Below are 16,844 nucleotides of genomic sequence, written 5' to 3'. Positions count from 1 at the left end.
TCTGTGTATTTTTCTTCAACCACCAGGGGGCTCTCTAGCTGGAAGTGAATCATTAGAAGTCAAAATTGTAAATCAAAGAAGAACGCGTTAATTTTCATTTAGAACAACCACATGCTAGTAGCAGGCACGACGGAGAAATGTTTTCAAACTCATATGATGCAGCTTTTAAGTTGAGGAGTATCGATCTGGCACTACAGGAGGGAAATAAAGCCGCTGCACTTAACCTTGGTGTGAACAAAACCATGGTTAGTAGTGGCTAGTGACGTAATCATGTAATTTTCTTACCACTAGATGGCAGTAGGTACAGAGCATTTTACATTAAAACAAGAGAATTAGTGATGTTACAGGTAGCAGTGAGAGCATCGTATCTAGCAAGACTGTGACGAAGGTGATGGAAAAGACAGTGAAGCTCAGCAGTAGCTAGAAAGAACATGGGTCTATTTCCCACAATATATCTGTGTAAAGTGAGCTTCTCAAGCCTGGCTACTATAAAAACTAAAACCAGAGAGAGACTGAGAGCTGTTGAGGAAGAGCTTTGTCTTTCTTCAATTTCTGCCAGGAAATCAGCTGTTTTCATCCAAACATGCACAGGTTTCACACTAGATGGGTAAAATATACAGATATTGACATTTTGTATATGCAAATCTTCATATTGTAACAGTGAAATCTTTCCCAAATATTATTGCTTCTTTCAGAATAAGAATTATCTTCTGTATTCCGGCTTTAAGATTGCTTGTGGATTAGTTTGTACAACACTTTGAAGTTTTCTACAACTTCTTTAAATTTAAGACCACAGTGTTGTGGCAGTGTTCAGGTGTATTTTTGAAGTGGACATGTTACGTGCAATTTGAAATAAGAAATGTAAAATGTGATAAAAATACATTTTTGTGTTTATTTGATCCCTATTCAAGACACTGATAAGAATGACTATATATATAATATAGGCGACTACAGAGTATCTTTGTTTACATTTTTGGTTGGTGGTGTGCCTCGAGATTTTTTCAATTAAAACAGTGTACCTTGGCTCAAAAAAGGTTGAAAAACACTGCCTTATCTCACTGCGCGAGAGGCAACTGCGTCATGCGTCACGGGCAAAAGGTCAAAGGCAACAAGGTGACCAGGGGGCTTATTATGTTGACAAAAAAGAAACAAAAAAGCAAATAATTTTAGTACATGTTTTTATGTGTCAGAAGAGGGCTTAGGAAATAATAATACCAAAAAAAAAAAAATTGACCAAAAGGGCACTTGGGGGCAAGGAGCAAAAAGGGCAGGTGCTCAAGCACCCCCAGATCCCCCTTCTGCACGTGCCTGTTCAAAGTTGTTAAAAGTACATTTCTGAGTTGCCTGTTAAATATGAATCTATGTACACCCCACAGGTGTACATAGATTCAACCCGGACCAGAACTAAACAAGGTGGTAAAACCCGAAATGCCTGAAATCTCCTGAAAACACTGTTTCCTGATTACTGCAGCTTTTGATCAGTCTGGCATGAGAACTGTTTTCCTGATCACTGATGTTTGAGTGAAGTGAGAGATTAAAGATAGACAGTTAATTAGTTTTATGCAATATGTTTCAAAAGGTATGGTTTTAGTTATTTTTGGTGTATTTCATTTGATGTTGAAACAAGCACTTCAAATGCTCCTGTATAGTTAAAACTGTCTTGCCTTGCCTGTGGATAAGCTGAGCTGTCTGCTGTAACCAACTGGGTTTTAAGACAAAAAGCTCTGGGCCAGGATCACTTTCCACTGCAAAGAGAAGCACAGAGAGCACACACAAAGATAATGACACCATTAAAATGTCCTAAATTACAGTAATCATTAAGTTGGTCTAACTGCTTCATGTAATTGCAGGGATTGTATATGTATGTAGATAGAATTCAATTAAAACAATATTTAGATTTTATAAAAAAAAAAAAAAAATAAATAAATTATTCCAAGAGTTCTTGTTTTCAGTAAAACGTATGAATGGAGTAATATCAAGTCTGTTTAATGATGATTAGCTATGAAAGGTTTGAGCACCTCCTCCACTTTATTTCTAATAGCAAATTCAGACTCACAGTTGATTGCTACAAATAGTATATGTTTGCCGTGCGTTTTTATTTATTATTATTATTATTATTATTATTTTAATTTCAGATTAATTCAACCTTTGTTAGGTGTTTGTTTTTTTAATGAGTCAGTTTTTGCTCAGACCTGGTCCTGATTTATAATGAGTTCATCTATGATGCATTAGATTTAATCTTTAGTCTGTTGTCTATTGTCCCTTGCCTTCACCTGTTTTGTCTTTTCTTAGTCATCCATTGATCCTTGCCTTTCCTGCCTGACTGTTAGTTCAGCTACTTTTCTGACAGGGGAATACATGAGGTAATAATATGGTTATCTGATATTAGGAAAGTATGGAAGTAAATATGTGCCATCAGAATTTGAATAAAAAATGCATCTGAATTCAATTTTTTTTTAAATTCAGTGTCATTATTTGTACATGTTTGCAATTTTCATATGTTAAAAAAATTCACATTCCTATTTCAAAGATAAAATTTTCAATATATATTTTTTCAGTGTTAAAAAAAATTCAGCATATAAAAAAATTCAACTTTTAAAAATTCAAATGCAATATTTTCAGTGTCCTAAAAATTCAACTTGCTCAAATTCGCCGTCTCAAATTCAGCGTCTAAAAATTCGCTGTACAAAAATGGCAAGGTTACTTCAGGTCACAGACATTAGCAATCGTTGTCAGATTTCAACACCCAGCCAATCACATGACGCAGGTGTCATAGTGAAGAAATACCAGCATCACCGAGGCTAGCGACCATGGAGGCGAATGCAAACCCAACCCCAACGGTGAGTCTATGCTTTCATATTTCTGTGGTATATTTTATTTTGCGCATGAGGTTTGATACATTATCTTAAAACTTGATTTAAAACACGGGTTTGGGCCGTTGTTAATCTTACACCATGTAATGCTAGCATATTAGTTCTCGCTACCTCCTAGAGACCCCAGTCCCTCCCCCCTTCTCCTTCTCTTGGATGTCCCACACCCAATGTTCCTGTGTTTTATTTCAAAAAGAAATACCACTTGCGCCAAGTCTAGAATCTTTTAAGATAACTGATGGATGGCGACTTTCCGGGTTTTGTTTGTATGCTGTCTTAGGTGAGACCGAGACAGGCAGTCTTAGTAAAGTCGTAATTTTCCGGGAGATGCTACCGCTAATGACCGCAGTGAAGTTAGTTTCAAGTTGGATATTCGATATTCGAGCTCCGGGGAGTAAGCGGCGTTTAGCTCAAGGTTGATCCGATTTATGAACGCTACTGTCGGCCAGCGGTTCTCCACCGCTCCCGGCCGCAGCGCCCGAAGGTTGACTTAGGGACTGTCAACAAATTACCGAACCAAACATTCCTGTCAAAGAAACGTTAATGCCTTGAATTGTAACCAACGAACTAATTGTCAGTGCTAATTCAGGCTTTTACATGAGCCAAAATAGCATCTATAAAATTTTAAATTCAATATTTTCAATAATTTTAATATTAAATAATATAATGGTTTCTTCAATAGCTTCCAGGTCATGTGACCTAATGACTCAGAATCACTTTGAAATAATTATACTAGTCTCTTTAGATGAGGCACATTTGTTTTCCATTTTAACATATTTTTTTTTTATCTTTTAGCAATTTGTTTTGTCAATATTTAGTATTTTTATTCAATAGCTTCAAGGTCTTGTGACCTATTGACCCAGAATCAGTGTGAAATTGTTCTAGTATCCTGTATAGATGAGGCACAGTCATTTGTTTCATATTTAAATTTTTTTTTTATTTTTAGCAATTTTATTTGTCAAAATTTAGTATGTTTTTGCAATAGCTTCCAAGACGTGTCCTATTGATTCAAAACCACTTTGAAATTGTTTTACAAATCATTAGAGATGAGGCACCCACATTTTTCCCCATTTTAGATCTTTATCAATGTTTTACATAATTTAAATTTACTAATTTAAAAAAAAAAGATTGGTGTTTAATAGCTTAAATTTCATGTGACCCACTGACAAGGAATAAAAAGGGCTAAATGGAATAAAAATGAGTGTGCCCCACCTATCCAGTCTAGTAGAATAATTTCACATTGATTTTGATTAACTTATGGGTCTTATGACCCATAAGCTATTGAAGAAAAATCAATCAATCAATCAATCATCTTCCCCTTGTCTGCAGTCGGGTTGCGGGGTCAGCAGAGGCCCAGACTTCCCTCCCCAGCCACTTGTTCCAGCTCCTCCAGGGGAACCCCAAGGCGTTCCCAGGCCAGCCGAGAAACATCGTCCCTCCAGCGTGTCCTGGGTCTTCCTGTGGGCCTCCTCGTGGTGGGACGTGCCCAGAAGACCTCACTAGGGAGGCGTCAAGGAAGCATCCTAATCTGATGCCTGACCCACCTCAGCTGGCTCCTCTCAAAGTGAAAAATCAGCAGCTCTACTCTCTGTCCCTCCTAGATGACTGAGCTTCTCATCCTATCACTAAGGGAGAGCCCAGACACCTTATGGAAAAAACTAATTTTGGCAGTTAGTTTGTGATTTTGTTCTTTCAGTCAAGACCTTTAAGCCTATGCCATAGATGAAGGTAGGGACGTAGATCGACTGGCAAATCAAGAACTTTGCTTTTTGATCCAGCTGTCTCTTCACCACGACAGACTGGTACAGCGCCCACTTTACTGCACCAATCCTTCTATTGATCTCCTGTCCATTTTGCCCTCATTCTTATGGATTCTGTATTTTCCTCCATCTCTTTTAGCCTCTTAACACGCTGCAGCATACATAACCATGTTTATATGTGACTGCTGACATGTAAACAGACTGAAACTGATTAGAGTACCGTTTAGGGAGGGTACAGACTGCAGAGATGAATAAAAAGCTAAACTTGCTACAATCTTTGCCTCACTTGGCCCAACGCTGGACGGTGAATGTAACATAAGAAGCATGATGTTCCATTTGGATGATAAGTATGGCTTGTGGAATTTGATCATCTTTTAGCATTAAAGCTTGTTTTTATATATAACCAAATCTGATTATTTCTCAAGGTCATTTACGATGAGTGGTTCTGGTCGGGTCCTGAAACTGGTTAACGGACATGGGTGGTAAACAGAGACAGAAATGAATGAACTCCAACAGTGAACAAGATCCTAAGATGCTTAAACTCCTCCACTTGGGTCAGGACAATCTTCCCTGACCCAAATAAGGCGCTCTACCCTTTTCCATGACCATGGCCTTGGATCTGGAGGTACTGATCCTCCTCCCGGCCGCTTCACACTCATCTGCATCCTGCTCCAGTAAAGCTGTAGATCATGACCTGATGAAGCCAGTATAGGGCCACATCATCTGCCAAAAGCAGAGGTGTGATCCCAAGGACACCAAAATGGATCCCTTCAGAACCCCGGTTGTGCAGAACGTGGCCTCGGACAGAAAACACCCAAATCCAAAAATCTAATCAAATTTTATTTATATATCACATTTCAACAACAAGGCATTTCAAAGAGCTTTACACCATAAAAACACAAACATACAAAGTCATAGAAACACGACCAACAACTGAAACATTACATTTTCTCACTACATATCAGATTGTTTATTAATGTTCCATTAATTAGCGCATGGCTCTCATCTCGGGTCATGATGAGATGAGACTATTTCTAGTTAGAACCTCTCAACCTCACACACCAGCTCAGGCTCCCACCAGAGAGGTGATGCCCACTGATAAAAAGTCTTATCACCCAGGGTCAGATGGCCAAGGTCCCCTCCCTCGGCCTTCTAACATCCCACATTGCACCCAGCCCTTTTGGCCCACAGTTGGTGAGCCCTTGGGAAGGTGAACCCACTGTTGGCTGAGCCTGGCCAGACTCCATGTGTTTTGGCACCAGATGCTTGCCACGGAGCACCAACTCCAGGCCCGGCTCCAGGGTGGTGCCCTGGTGACCTGCGTCCAGGTGAGGGGACACTGTATCCATTAACTGTGCTCTTCATAAAGGGTCTTGGGCTGCTCTTTGTCTGGTTCATCACCTCTAGCATTGGGTGACCCTACAAGGGGTATGAAACCCCTGACAGCATAACTCCTAGAGTCACTTCAGCACTCAAACCCTTTCATCACGATAAGGTGGCAGCCTATGGAGGTGAAGAGAAAATAGGAAATATATTTTTTAAATACAAAATTGCCTAAAAAATAATAAAATGGGTCAAAATGAATTAAAAATGAGCGTACCTCATTGTTCCAGTCTACTAAAACAATTTTACACTGATTTCGAGTAATTGGGTGAAAGTTTAGTGAGAACTCCTGCTCGGGTTCTCACTAAAACCAGGAAGATAGAGCACATAACACCAGTTTTAAAGTCCCTACACTGACTCCCTGTAGCTCATAGACTAGAATAGAAAAATACTGTTGTTAGTTTATAAATCACTGAACGGTTTAGTACCTCAATACATTACAGATCCTCTGTTGCATCAACCTTCCAGACCCCTCAGGTCTTCTGGTTCTGGTTCTGGTTCTGCTCTGCATCCAGAACCAGAACCAAACAAGGAGAAGCAGCATTCAGCTTCCATGCACCACAAATTTGGAACAAACGTACAGAAAACTGTAAAACAGCTGAAACACTGAGTGCCTTTAAATCTCGACTAAAAACCCACCTGTTTAGAGCTGTATTTGAAACGTAATCAATTACGAATTTAATGACAGTTCTTAACTTAATTTCTTTGATTGTTGCATGACTCTGTGTTTTCATATTTTTATTATGTAAAGCACTTTGAAATGCCTTGGTGCTGAAATGTGCTGTTCAAATAAAATTTGATTGATTGATTGATTGATGACCTAGAAGCCAATATAAAAATACCTACAAATTATAAAAAGGACTCAAATCGAATATAAATGACTGTGCCTCATCTATACAGACTGGTAGAATTATTTCAAAGTGATTTTGAGTCATTAGGTGACATGACCTGGAAGCTATTGAATAAAAACCCTCAATTTTGGTGAAAAAAATTCCTAAAAAATGGAAAATTATTTAAAATGGAAAAAAAAATGACTGTGCCTCATCTATAGAGACTAGTAAAACAATTTCAAAGTGATTTTTAATCAATAGGTCCCATGACCTGGAAGATATTGAAGAAAAACCCTAAATTTTGACGAAAAAAATTAATAAAAAATGGAAAATGGCTAAAAATGGAAAACAAATGTGCCTCATCTAAAGAGACTAGTATAATTATTTCAAAGTGATTCTGAGTCATTAGGTCACATGACCTGGAAGCTATTGAAGAAACCATTATATTATTTAATATTAAAATTATTGAAAATATTGAATTTAAAATTTTATAGATGCTATTTTGGCTCATGTAAAAGCCTGAATTAGCACTGACAATTAGTTCGTTGGTTACAATTCAAGGCATTAACGTTTCTTTGACAGGAATGTTTGGTTCGGTAATTTGTTGACAGTCCCTAAGTCAACCTTCGGGCGCTGCGGCCGGGAGCGGTGGAGAACCGCTGGCCGACAGTAGCGTTCATAAATCGGATCAACCTTGAGCTAAACGCCGCTTACTCCCCGGAGCTCGAATATCGAATATCCAACTTGAAACTAACTTCACTGCGGTCATTAGCGGTAGCATCTCCCGGAAAATTACGACTTTACTAAGACTGCCTGTCTCGGTCTCACCTAAGACAGCATACAAACAAAACCCGGAAAGTCGCCATCCATCAGTTATCTTAAAAGATTCTAGACTTGGCGCAAGTGGTATTTCTTTTTGAAATAAAACACAGGAACATTGGGTGTGGGACATCCAAGAGAAGGAGAAGGGGGGAGGGACTGGGGTCTCTAGGAGGTAGCGAGAACTAATATGCTAGCATTACATGGTGTAAGATTAACAACAGCCCAAACCCGTGTTTTAAATCAAGTTTTAAGATAATGTATCAAACCTCATGCGCAAAATAAAATATACCACAGAAATATGAAAGCATAGACTCACCGTTGGGGTTGGGTTTGCATTCGCCTCCATGGTCGCTAGCCTCGGTGATGCTGGTATTTCTTCACTATGACACCTGCGTCATGTGATTGGCTGGGTGTTGAAATCTGACAACGATTGCTAATGTCTGTGACCTGAAGTAACCTTGCCATTTTTGTACAGCGAATTTTTAGACGCTGAATTTGAGACGGCGAATTTGAGCAAGTTGAATTTTTAGGACACTGAAAATATTGCATTTGAATTTTTAAAAGTTGAATTTTTTTATATGCTGAATTTTTTTTAACACTGAAAAAATATATATTGAAAATTTTATCTTTGAAATAGGAATGTGAATTTTTTTAACATATGAAAATTGCAAACATGTACAAATAATGACACTGAATTTAAAAAAAAATTGAATTCAGATGCATTTTTTATTCAAATTCTGATGGCACATATTTACTTCCATAGGAAAGTATTTCTGGTCAACTTAGAGAATTTTTGCTTTGAAGGTATCACTTACAAATAGCAAAGTTCATTTACATCTACCTTTACATTTATGAATGGCATAATCCCATCTAAGCTGTGATTTTTAGAGTTAGAAACAGGATTCCTCGCACCCCACACCGAAACTTTGTATTGTCTACTAAAGGCTCCCACATTCTCGTAAGAGATATATATATATACCCTTCTGTCAAATTTTAATCGGATGATTGATTGATGGCCTTAATTAATTGATATTAATTGATATCAAACCCCTCCCCCCATGGGAACTATGTGACCTCTTGACCTCCCCCCATGGGAACTATGTGACCTCTTGACCTCACCCCTCCCCCTCCTATGGAAACTATGTGACCTCTTGACCTCCCCCTCCCCCAGACATATGTCACATATATCATGTGATGGGAAACTATGTGACCTTGTGACCCCCCCCACAGCCCCCCCCCCCCCAAAAAAAAAAATAAAAAAAATAAATAAATAAATAAAAGTGAATATTGAATTAAATATATTCTAAACCATGTTGAATTAGATTAGGAATTTTGTAACTACCTCTGGTTTTAAACAGATTGTCTTCTTGATACACAGTGTTGGAATTAAATGCCTTTAACTCTTGTTCCAAAAGAGAGACACAGGCTGACAGAGAAACCAGAGACCTGCTGCATGTGGGTGCGTGTGTATCTGTCTTTAAAGAGGAGGGGGGCCTTGCAGAGCCGTTCTGCGTGTGCGTGCATGTGTGTGCGTGTGTATCTATCCTCAAGGAGGAGAGTCTTACTGGTCTTACTGCTGCGTGTGTGCGCATGCATGTCTGTCCTCAACTATGCAAAATCCTAGATAGAACTGATCTTTGCAGTTATTTGGTATCAGACTATAGATAAATGCTGCATCATGATCTTTAACAGGACATGAGAAAAAACTTAGAGCATCTGTTCTTTGAGCCAACATACGGTGAAACCTGCCTCATACTCTTTAACAGGATATAAGATAACCCGTGGCTAGGTAAGAGGGGATGACATCTGACCCTGCAACCGTTGATGACTGCCTCAGGCAATTCTTCTGAAGGAAAACAACAGTTTAACTGTTTTACTGCAATATTTATGGTAGCACGACTAGTCAGTCCTGACTATGAGTTTGTAATTTCCTTCCTCCGTTCCGAAAACAGTCACTTAAATTTTAAACTCTACAGATACTTTTCTGTAACACCTGCTAGTGTGATATATTTCAGTAAAAGTTCCTCATCTGTAACTGTATTTCTTAAGGATATGTGTCAGGTACTAAACAGGCCTACATGAGGCTATTCAAATTTTACTTTTAGCTTTTCTACAGTTAAAGTGAAAGACAAACTCTAACATCGATCCCTTTCCAGAATTTGTCCTCACCTCATTGTGAATGCTACTTTGCTTCAGTCTTTTTTTTTTTCTGTTGTTGAATCAACACTGATCTTCTCAGTGCTTCATGGTTTCTCCAAAATAGTAAAGGTTGGTACATTTGAAACTCACAGATATTTTTTTTTCTTCAACAATTGCTAGTGTGACACATTTCAGTAAAAGTTCCTCATCTGTAAATGTATTTCTTAAGAATATGTGACAGAGACTAAACAGGCCCAGGTGAGGCTGCTGCTCATATTTATCTTTCAGTTTTCCCCAAACTTTAAAGTTTTTTTTACAGTGCACAACCACACTCTTAAGAGTTGCTCCAACATGGTAAATTGTTTTGTTACCTTTAAAATTATCTACAGCTTTTGTTTCTGACTTATACGTTGTTTGCTTTTTTTTGGCCGTATTGATTATTTTACTCCACGTGTTATCTTACATGCTTAAGTGCACTAACAAAATATAGTTCACCTGTAGTTGTTAAGGTTCCATTACTAAAAAATTATAAATGATCAATGTGAACCATCAGTCTTAAAATATTTAGTACGATTTCTATTTATTTAGATTTGATGTTTTGATGTGAGCACTTGGATTTCTATCGATTTATTAAATGATGCTCTATGTAAATATTTATCAAACTGAATGGTCATTTAGGTTTTATATAGTTTTTTTTTCTTTTCATTCAATCTTTGTTGCAGAAATTCAAACGTATGCTGGCTATCGACCAACAATTCAATCAGTGAATCTTTGCTTTTTTTCTCAAGTAGCCCCTCTCACGGAGACTTACTTACATCTTCTGACACCTGGCCCAACTTATAATAACATTAGCCAAGTTTGCTGTTGGTACACTTACCTAAAGAATAAAACTTGCTCGCTACACAACCAAGCTCCATGAGTTGGTCACAACATGGTAAATTGTTTTGTTACCTTTAAAATTATCTACAGCTTTATTTTTTCCTTTGTCCTAATGATGCTACCTGTTCATTAATGTTCACTAACAGACAGTACACCTCTTGTAACTGATAAGTGTATAAATGTGAAGCATCAGGATGCGTTCAAGAAGATCATATCAGTCAGATTTCGTAAAATATCATGAAACTCAAAGGAATCAAAATTATAGTTCACAGAAAGGTAATCTATCCTTTTTAGGGAGCTTTGACTGTGAAAGGAATGAATAAAATATACTATGAAAAAATTCAATTTGCAGAATCCTGATGACAAAACTTCAATTGTGAACTGAATGATTAGATTGTATCTAGACACAAAAGAATCAACTGTTAATTAGTAATAATACTGTGGAAATGACCACCAAGATCTGAACAAACAAGAAACTTGACTACCTCAAGAGATTTCACTCGTTGGAGAATGAACCGTCTGACTTTCTTTAGTCGACTAAATTTAATCTTACCAAATTTTTGCTGTAGAGCAAACAGGTACTGAGTTTGAAGCGTGGATCAGATGCCTCCAGCCGTCTGCTAAAGCTAGACTCCGGCCTTCCTCACTGTAAAATAAAACATTCTGCTTAATTAAAGAGTTCAAGTGAACATCACTTCATTCTCAACAACTTGTTGTTTGTACTCATCTTAAACAAGCGGCAGGAACTTTTGGATTTAAAAAAGAAAAAATAAAGATGCTTTATAAGTTAATCCATTTAAGTTGAGTCTGCAACAACTAGAATAAAATAAAAAGTGAACTATTTGAAAGTAGTGAGGATTTTGGGTGGTAAATGTTTAACATTTTAACATACACAGACACTACTCCATTTCTACTCAAGCAAACCAAAAGGTTTGGAACAGTACCACTATGTCAAGTAACGACATGCAGTAAATACATGCTGCTGCTGGCAGAAAGTAAAATTAATTTTGCAATGAATAATATTTTGGATGAGTTTAAGAATATTGTTTGCCAAAATTGCACAATGTAACTACACTTGTCTTTTACACGTTGCAGTAATTGAATCTTTTGAGACAATTGGTTTGCATAAATTTAAGTAACTACAACCTATTTTCCTGCTCCACATACTTGGCTAGCAATTTTCCAGTTAGCTTCCCAGTCTGAACTTCTGCACAACGTCTCGATTCAGTCAAATCTTCTATCCTGTATCTCCTGTACTCTGATATTCTACTACATCCACTCTGTGAATGCTTTGCTTGCTGGTCTTCTTCATGCTTTGAATGCAGCATCAGGTTTCGCTTACTTTAACCCGCCCAACATGCAGCTGATTGGCTTGTTAGCCTTTCCATTCCCTCCCAGTGAGGCGGTTCTTCACAAAGCAAACTGTTTGTCAAACTGTCGATCTCCCTCAGAAGATGAGAAGACATGGTGACTGAGTTTTAGACACTAGCAGCCAGGTCATACGGCTTTTTTTTTTACTAAACGGCAGTCCTAAAAGTATATATCTTTATTTATGAATAAATACGTACAATTTCATAATTATTCGATCCAGCGGTTATAGAAGTTTGGTAATAATGCAATACAGGGATTGTTGTTTCTTAATGTCAGTGTTTCTGCTACTGGAGTGAGACAGTAAGAAGACAAGGAACAGGGTTAAACGAGGATTTAGAAATAAAACTACAAAGATGATAGTTGTATTTACTGGTAGAAAGACTATGACTAGTTATCAGGACAGAATGAGACCCGTAAAACTGTTGGGTCCAAATGATCCAATGCACGAACCGATCATCTTCTCCAACAATTTATTACCCTTTCGGAACTATGTTTGGACACCAGGAGCAGGAACATCACAACATCCTTATATCAAACATTTTTCATCCTTATATCAGTGATTTAAAACCATTTCTAATTTCTGATACCATACGGCAGGCTGCAAAGTTGTGCATGAATGTAAAAGTAATTTATTTTCTTCACTGATAGAAAAGTGTAACGTGTTTATTATGAGTAGGATTAACTGAGCTGAAGGAAAACAAAGAAAAAGGAGAAATATTCATTGATACAGAACCGAATCAGCAAATATGAACTTAGGAAACTATTGAAACCTTCAAGAACCTTATGTTGTGTAAGATATTTAAGAAAATAATAGTGAAACCGTCCCCATGAGTTACTTTATTTGGCTGTTATCTCTAAAATATGTTACTTTTTATGTTGAACACCAGACACATCTCACCTCTTTCCCACAGTTTTTCACTTAGTTCCACGACTGCAGTGGATTTTATAGTCAGTGTTAAAAGCAGCACAGAGTCTGAAGCGATGGAGGAAATTTACGTCAACATGGAACCTGTTGGACAAACTGCATCTAACCACACAGGTAAGAATAAAGTTACAGAGAAATCTAGTATGTATTTAAATAGATTTTGCTAAGGTTCAGGTTTTCGTTAAGGTTCGAACAGCTCCAAAGAGAGGCTCTGCCTCTGTGTGGCTTTGGGAATCCTGAATGTTTTACTTTTGGCTGAACTCATCGCCATCAGTGTACACAGTGAGTCTTCTTCAAGATGAGTAAATTTTAATACAGTAAATTTTATGTTTCTGTGATAAAAATGTCATCGGCTCTTCTGAAATCAAACTGACCAAATAACAAGGGTTTGAAAAGTATAAAGCTTGGTGACTCAAAGTGCTGCAGAGGTGAATCATTACACTGTGTTACGTGAGTTTGATTCATTTTGAGCATAGGATGCATTTGCAGCCATTTAGGTTAGCATGTCTTTAATATCTCCTCTTTTTCCACTATTTACCCAACAATTTATTGTTCAGTGTTACCTCAGTTTAAATTCTACAGCCATAACCAAAATCATAAAACTATTTTATAAGTCTTAAGTGAAAATTCGATGCGACTTTTATTTTTGCAAACATGCTTGTTGATTTTTTTTCCAGCTCATGACATGACAGCAGATTTTTCTGACATTAGTAACTTTCTGACTGAGCAGAACAGTGACAGCAAGTTTCCCTCCACAAACGATAACGTCACTGAAACGACTCCACGAGATGAAGAGACTTCAAGGTTTGTCAAAACTTTGAAAAAATTTGGATCTCATTAAAATGTCTAAAACCTTTTCCCCTCTGAATTGTAGAGTATAACTAATAACTTTCCTTTTGTGGCTAAATGAATATAATGTAAATGAACAACTTTTATTTTAATTTATTAAGTACTGTATCATTTGTGTGCTCTAAAAACAACAATGTAAAAGAAGCAAAACTTTTTTTTTCTTACAGAACGAACAAACATCAGTTGTTCCTGTTAATCCAGGGGCTGCAGAAGAAAAAAGGAGCAGATCCAGTAGAGATTTATGATTAGGATTTGTGTTCGGTGTGATATTATTTACCAACAATCATGTAGCTTATTATTAGTATGGTGTTACATAAAACCTAAAGATAAAATGTACACTTGTTGTGACTTATAAAGCAACAATTTTACCGGTTGTACTCTTTCTTGTTAAAAACTGACTTGATAAACAAACGTTGGAGGATGGTTGGTTGTGGGGAGAATCGGTTCAGCATGAGGCTTTCTGATTGTGTCTTAATGTGACTTTTACTACGAGACTTTATGGAACTCCATTGGTGCCCAGTAATAAAGAAACAAAGAAAGAAGGTAGCATACGTACATGTTGGTTCCCCTGAAAATATGGATAAAATCAGTCATTACAGGGTAAAAGTAATTTGAAGAGGGGGGAAGCATATAAACAAGTCAAGTCAATAACAAGTCAATAACATGATGCAATCCACATTTTTAACTCGGATAACTTAACTTTTTTTTTTTACTGTCTTAAATAATACATTTAAATTGCTGCACTGATAAGTAGAATGGAAATGACTTTTTTGTAAATTGTCTTAAGATTACCTATTGTAAATTAGTGTTATATAAATCAATTTGTATTATGAAAGGTTTTAATTTGCCCAACGGACTGGACTGAAGAAAAATGATGAGCAATGGTTGATGAAAGCAAAAATTGGTATTTTTTGGTAACATCAAAAGTTCATTTTTGAGGTGAAACTAAAAATATGTACATTACTTTCCAATACATTTTTCCACATACCATGGCCTGGTGTCTGAGCAGATGAAGGTCATCCCTATTGTCAGAAACCGTGATGTTAAGTTTGACTTACGAACCAATTTTCAAAGACACTAGTCATAATATCCTGTTCGGCATAATTCACAGTACACAAAGTCTAAACAGTCTAAAAACAAACATAAGAATCACCATAAAGTCATGACCTAAAAACGCTTGTGAAAACATTCTTGCTCCTGAATCTGGCTCAGGAAAATTAAAATGTGGGGGAAAAAAATAAAAAATAAAAAAATGAGCTAAAGTGGGTGGTGCTTTAAGGTACAGAGTGACACAGCCAAGTGTTGGGGTAGATGGAGAGGAGTTAACCAAGGCTTTAGTAAGCGCTGTTACGAACTCGGTACTTTATTGTTATAGTTTTCTCCAAGTCCTGCTTGAAGAGAGTATCAACATGTGCAAAACTGAGAAACTCTATCGATCAACCAGCTGGACATTGAAGTATATCACTGGAGATTTGTTCTCCTGCCCTCGGGATGAATCCTTGGCCCACTGCATCAGTGAAGACTGTCGCATGGGAGTAGGCATAGCGGTGATGTTCAAGAAGAAGTTTGGCCGAGTCTCAGAGTTAAAGGATCAGAGTGAGTCAGACTAGTTACTCAAGTCTTTGTTTGGGAAAAAAGTGTTTCATGTTTATGCACTTCGTTGAAATGTCTGATTTCAAAAGTAGGTATTAACTCATATCCTTTTTTTTTTTTTTTTTTTTTTATTATGTATGTCCTAACAGAGAAGCTGCCAGGGCAGTGTGCTGTACTGGCACATGATCAACGTTTCATCTACTATCTGGTAAACATACCACGGTTAATTATACACTGCATAGGACCAGAGTTGGTTCATTATTCAATCTGGTAACTGTATCTTTCCTATTATGTGTCTCAGATCACAAAGAAAAAAGCCAGCCAGAAACCCACATATGACAGCCTGAGACAGAGTCTGGAAGACATGAAGTCTCAGTGCTTACAAAATGGTGTCAAACTTAACTCGTAAGTCAAACTTAACATCACGGTTTCTGACAATAGGGATGACCTTCATCTGCTCAGACACCAGGCCATGGTATGTGGAAAAATGTATTGGAAAGTAATGTACATATTTTTAGTTTCACCTCAAAAATGAACTTTTGATGTTACCAAAAAATACCAATTTTTGCTTTCATCAACCATTGCTCATCATTTTTCTTCAGTCCAGTCCGTTGGGCAAATTAAAACCTTTCATAATACAAATTGATTTATATAACACTAATTTACAATAGGTAATCTTAAGACAATTTACAAAAAAGTCATTTCCATTCTACTTATCAGTGCAGCAATTTAAATGTATTATTTAAGACAGTAAAAAAAAAAAGTTAAGTTATCCGAGTTAAAAATGTGGATTGCATCATGTTATTGACTTGTTATTGACTTGACTTGTTTATATGCTTCCCCCCTCTTCAAATTACTTTTACCCTGTAATGACTGATTTTATCCATATTTTCAGGGGAACCAACATGTACGTATGCTACCTTCTTTCTTTGTTTCTTTATTACTGGGCACCAATGGAGTTCCATAAAGTCTCGTAGTAAAAGTCACATTAAGACACAATCAGAAAGCCTCATGCTGAACCGATTCTCCCCACAACCAACCATCCTCCAACGTTTGTTTATCAAGTCAGTTTTTAACAAGAAAGAGTACAACCGGTAAAATTGTTGCTTTATAAGTCACAACAAGTGTACATTTTATCTTTAGGTTTTATGTAACACCATACTAATAATAAGCTACATGATTGTTGGTAAATAATATCACACCGAACACAAATCCTAATCATAAATCTCTACTGGATCTGCTCCTTTTTTCTTCTGCAGCCCCTGGATTAACAGGAACAACTGATGTTTGTTCGTTCTGTAAGAAAAAAAAAGTTTTGCTTCTTTTACATTGTTGTTTTTAGAGCACACAAATGATACAGTACTTAATAAATTAAAATAAAAGTTGTTCATTTACATTATATTCATTTAGCCACAAAAGGAAA

At 37.0% G+C, this 16,844-nt stretch overlaps 1 protein-coding gene across 1 annotated transcript; it reads left to right on the top strand.

Annotated features, from left to right (window-relative positions):
• The first annotated feature begins 14,130 nt into the window (after positions 1-14,130).
• LOC148158205 (ADP-ribose glycohydrolase OARD1-like) lies at positions 14,131-16,844 on the top strand. The gene is made up of 3 exons (XM_088006842.1): positions 14,131-15,424; positions 15,571-15,629; positions 15,723-16,844. Exons 1-3 carry the CDS (start codon positions 15,238-15,240, stop codon positions 15,828-15,830), a joined length of 354 nt encoding a protein of 117 aa, XP_087862968.1. The 5' UTR covers positions 14,131-15,237; the 3' UTR covers positions 15,831-16,844.

This window comes from Poecilia mexicana, unplaced genomic scaffold, assembly GCF_051168715.1.
Source record: "Poecilia mexicana isolate PSO_F unplaced genomic scaffold, ASM5116871v1 scaffold_7, whole genome shotgun sequence".
Lineage (NCBI taxonomy): Eukaryota > Metazoa > Chordata > Actinopteri > Cyprinodontiformes > Poeciliidae > Poecilia > Poecilia mexicana.
Note: the sequence above shows the minus strand (reverse complement) of the source record. Positions and strands in the feature narration are given on the sequence as shown.

Bases quoted from the DNA above. Each gene is read 5' to 3' on its own strand.
- LOC148158205 (XM_088006842.1), top strand. From the start codon at position 15,238: ATGTGCAAAACTGAGAAACTCTATCGATCAACCAGCTGGACATTGAAG. The intron at 15,425-15,570 runs GTGAGTCAGACT...ATGTCCTAACAG, and splicing joins CTCAGAGTTAAAGGATCAGA to AGAAGCTGCCAGGGCAGTGT. The intron at 15,630-15,722 runs GTAAACATACCA...TATGTGTCTCAG, and splicing joins AACGTTTCATCTACTATCTG to ATCACAAAGAAAAAAGCCAG.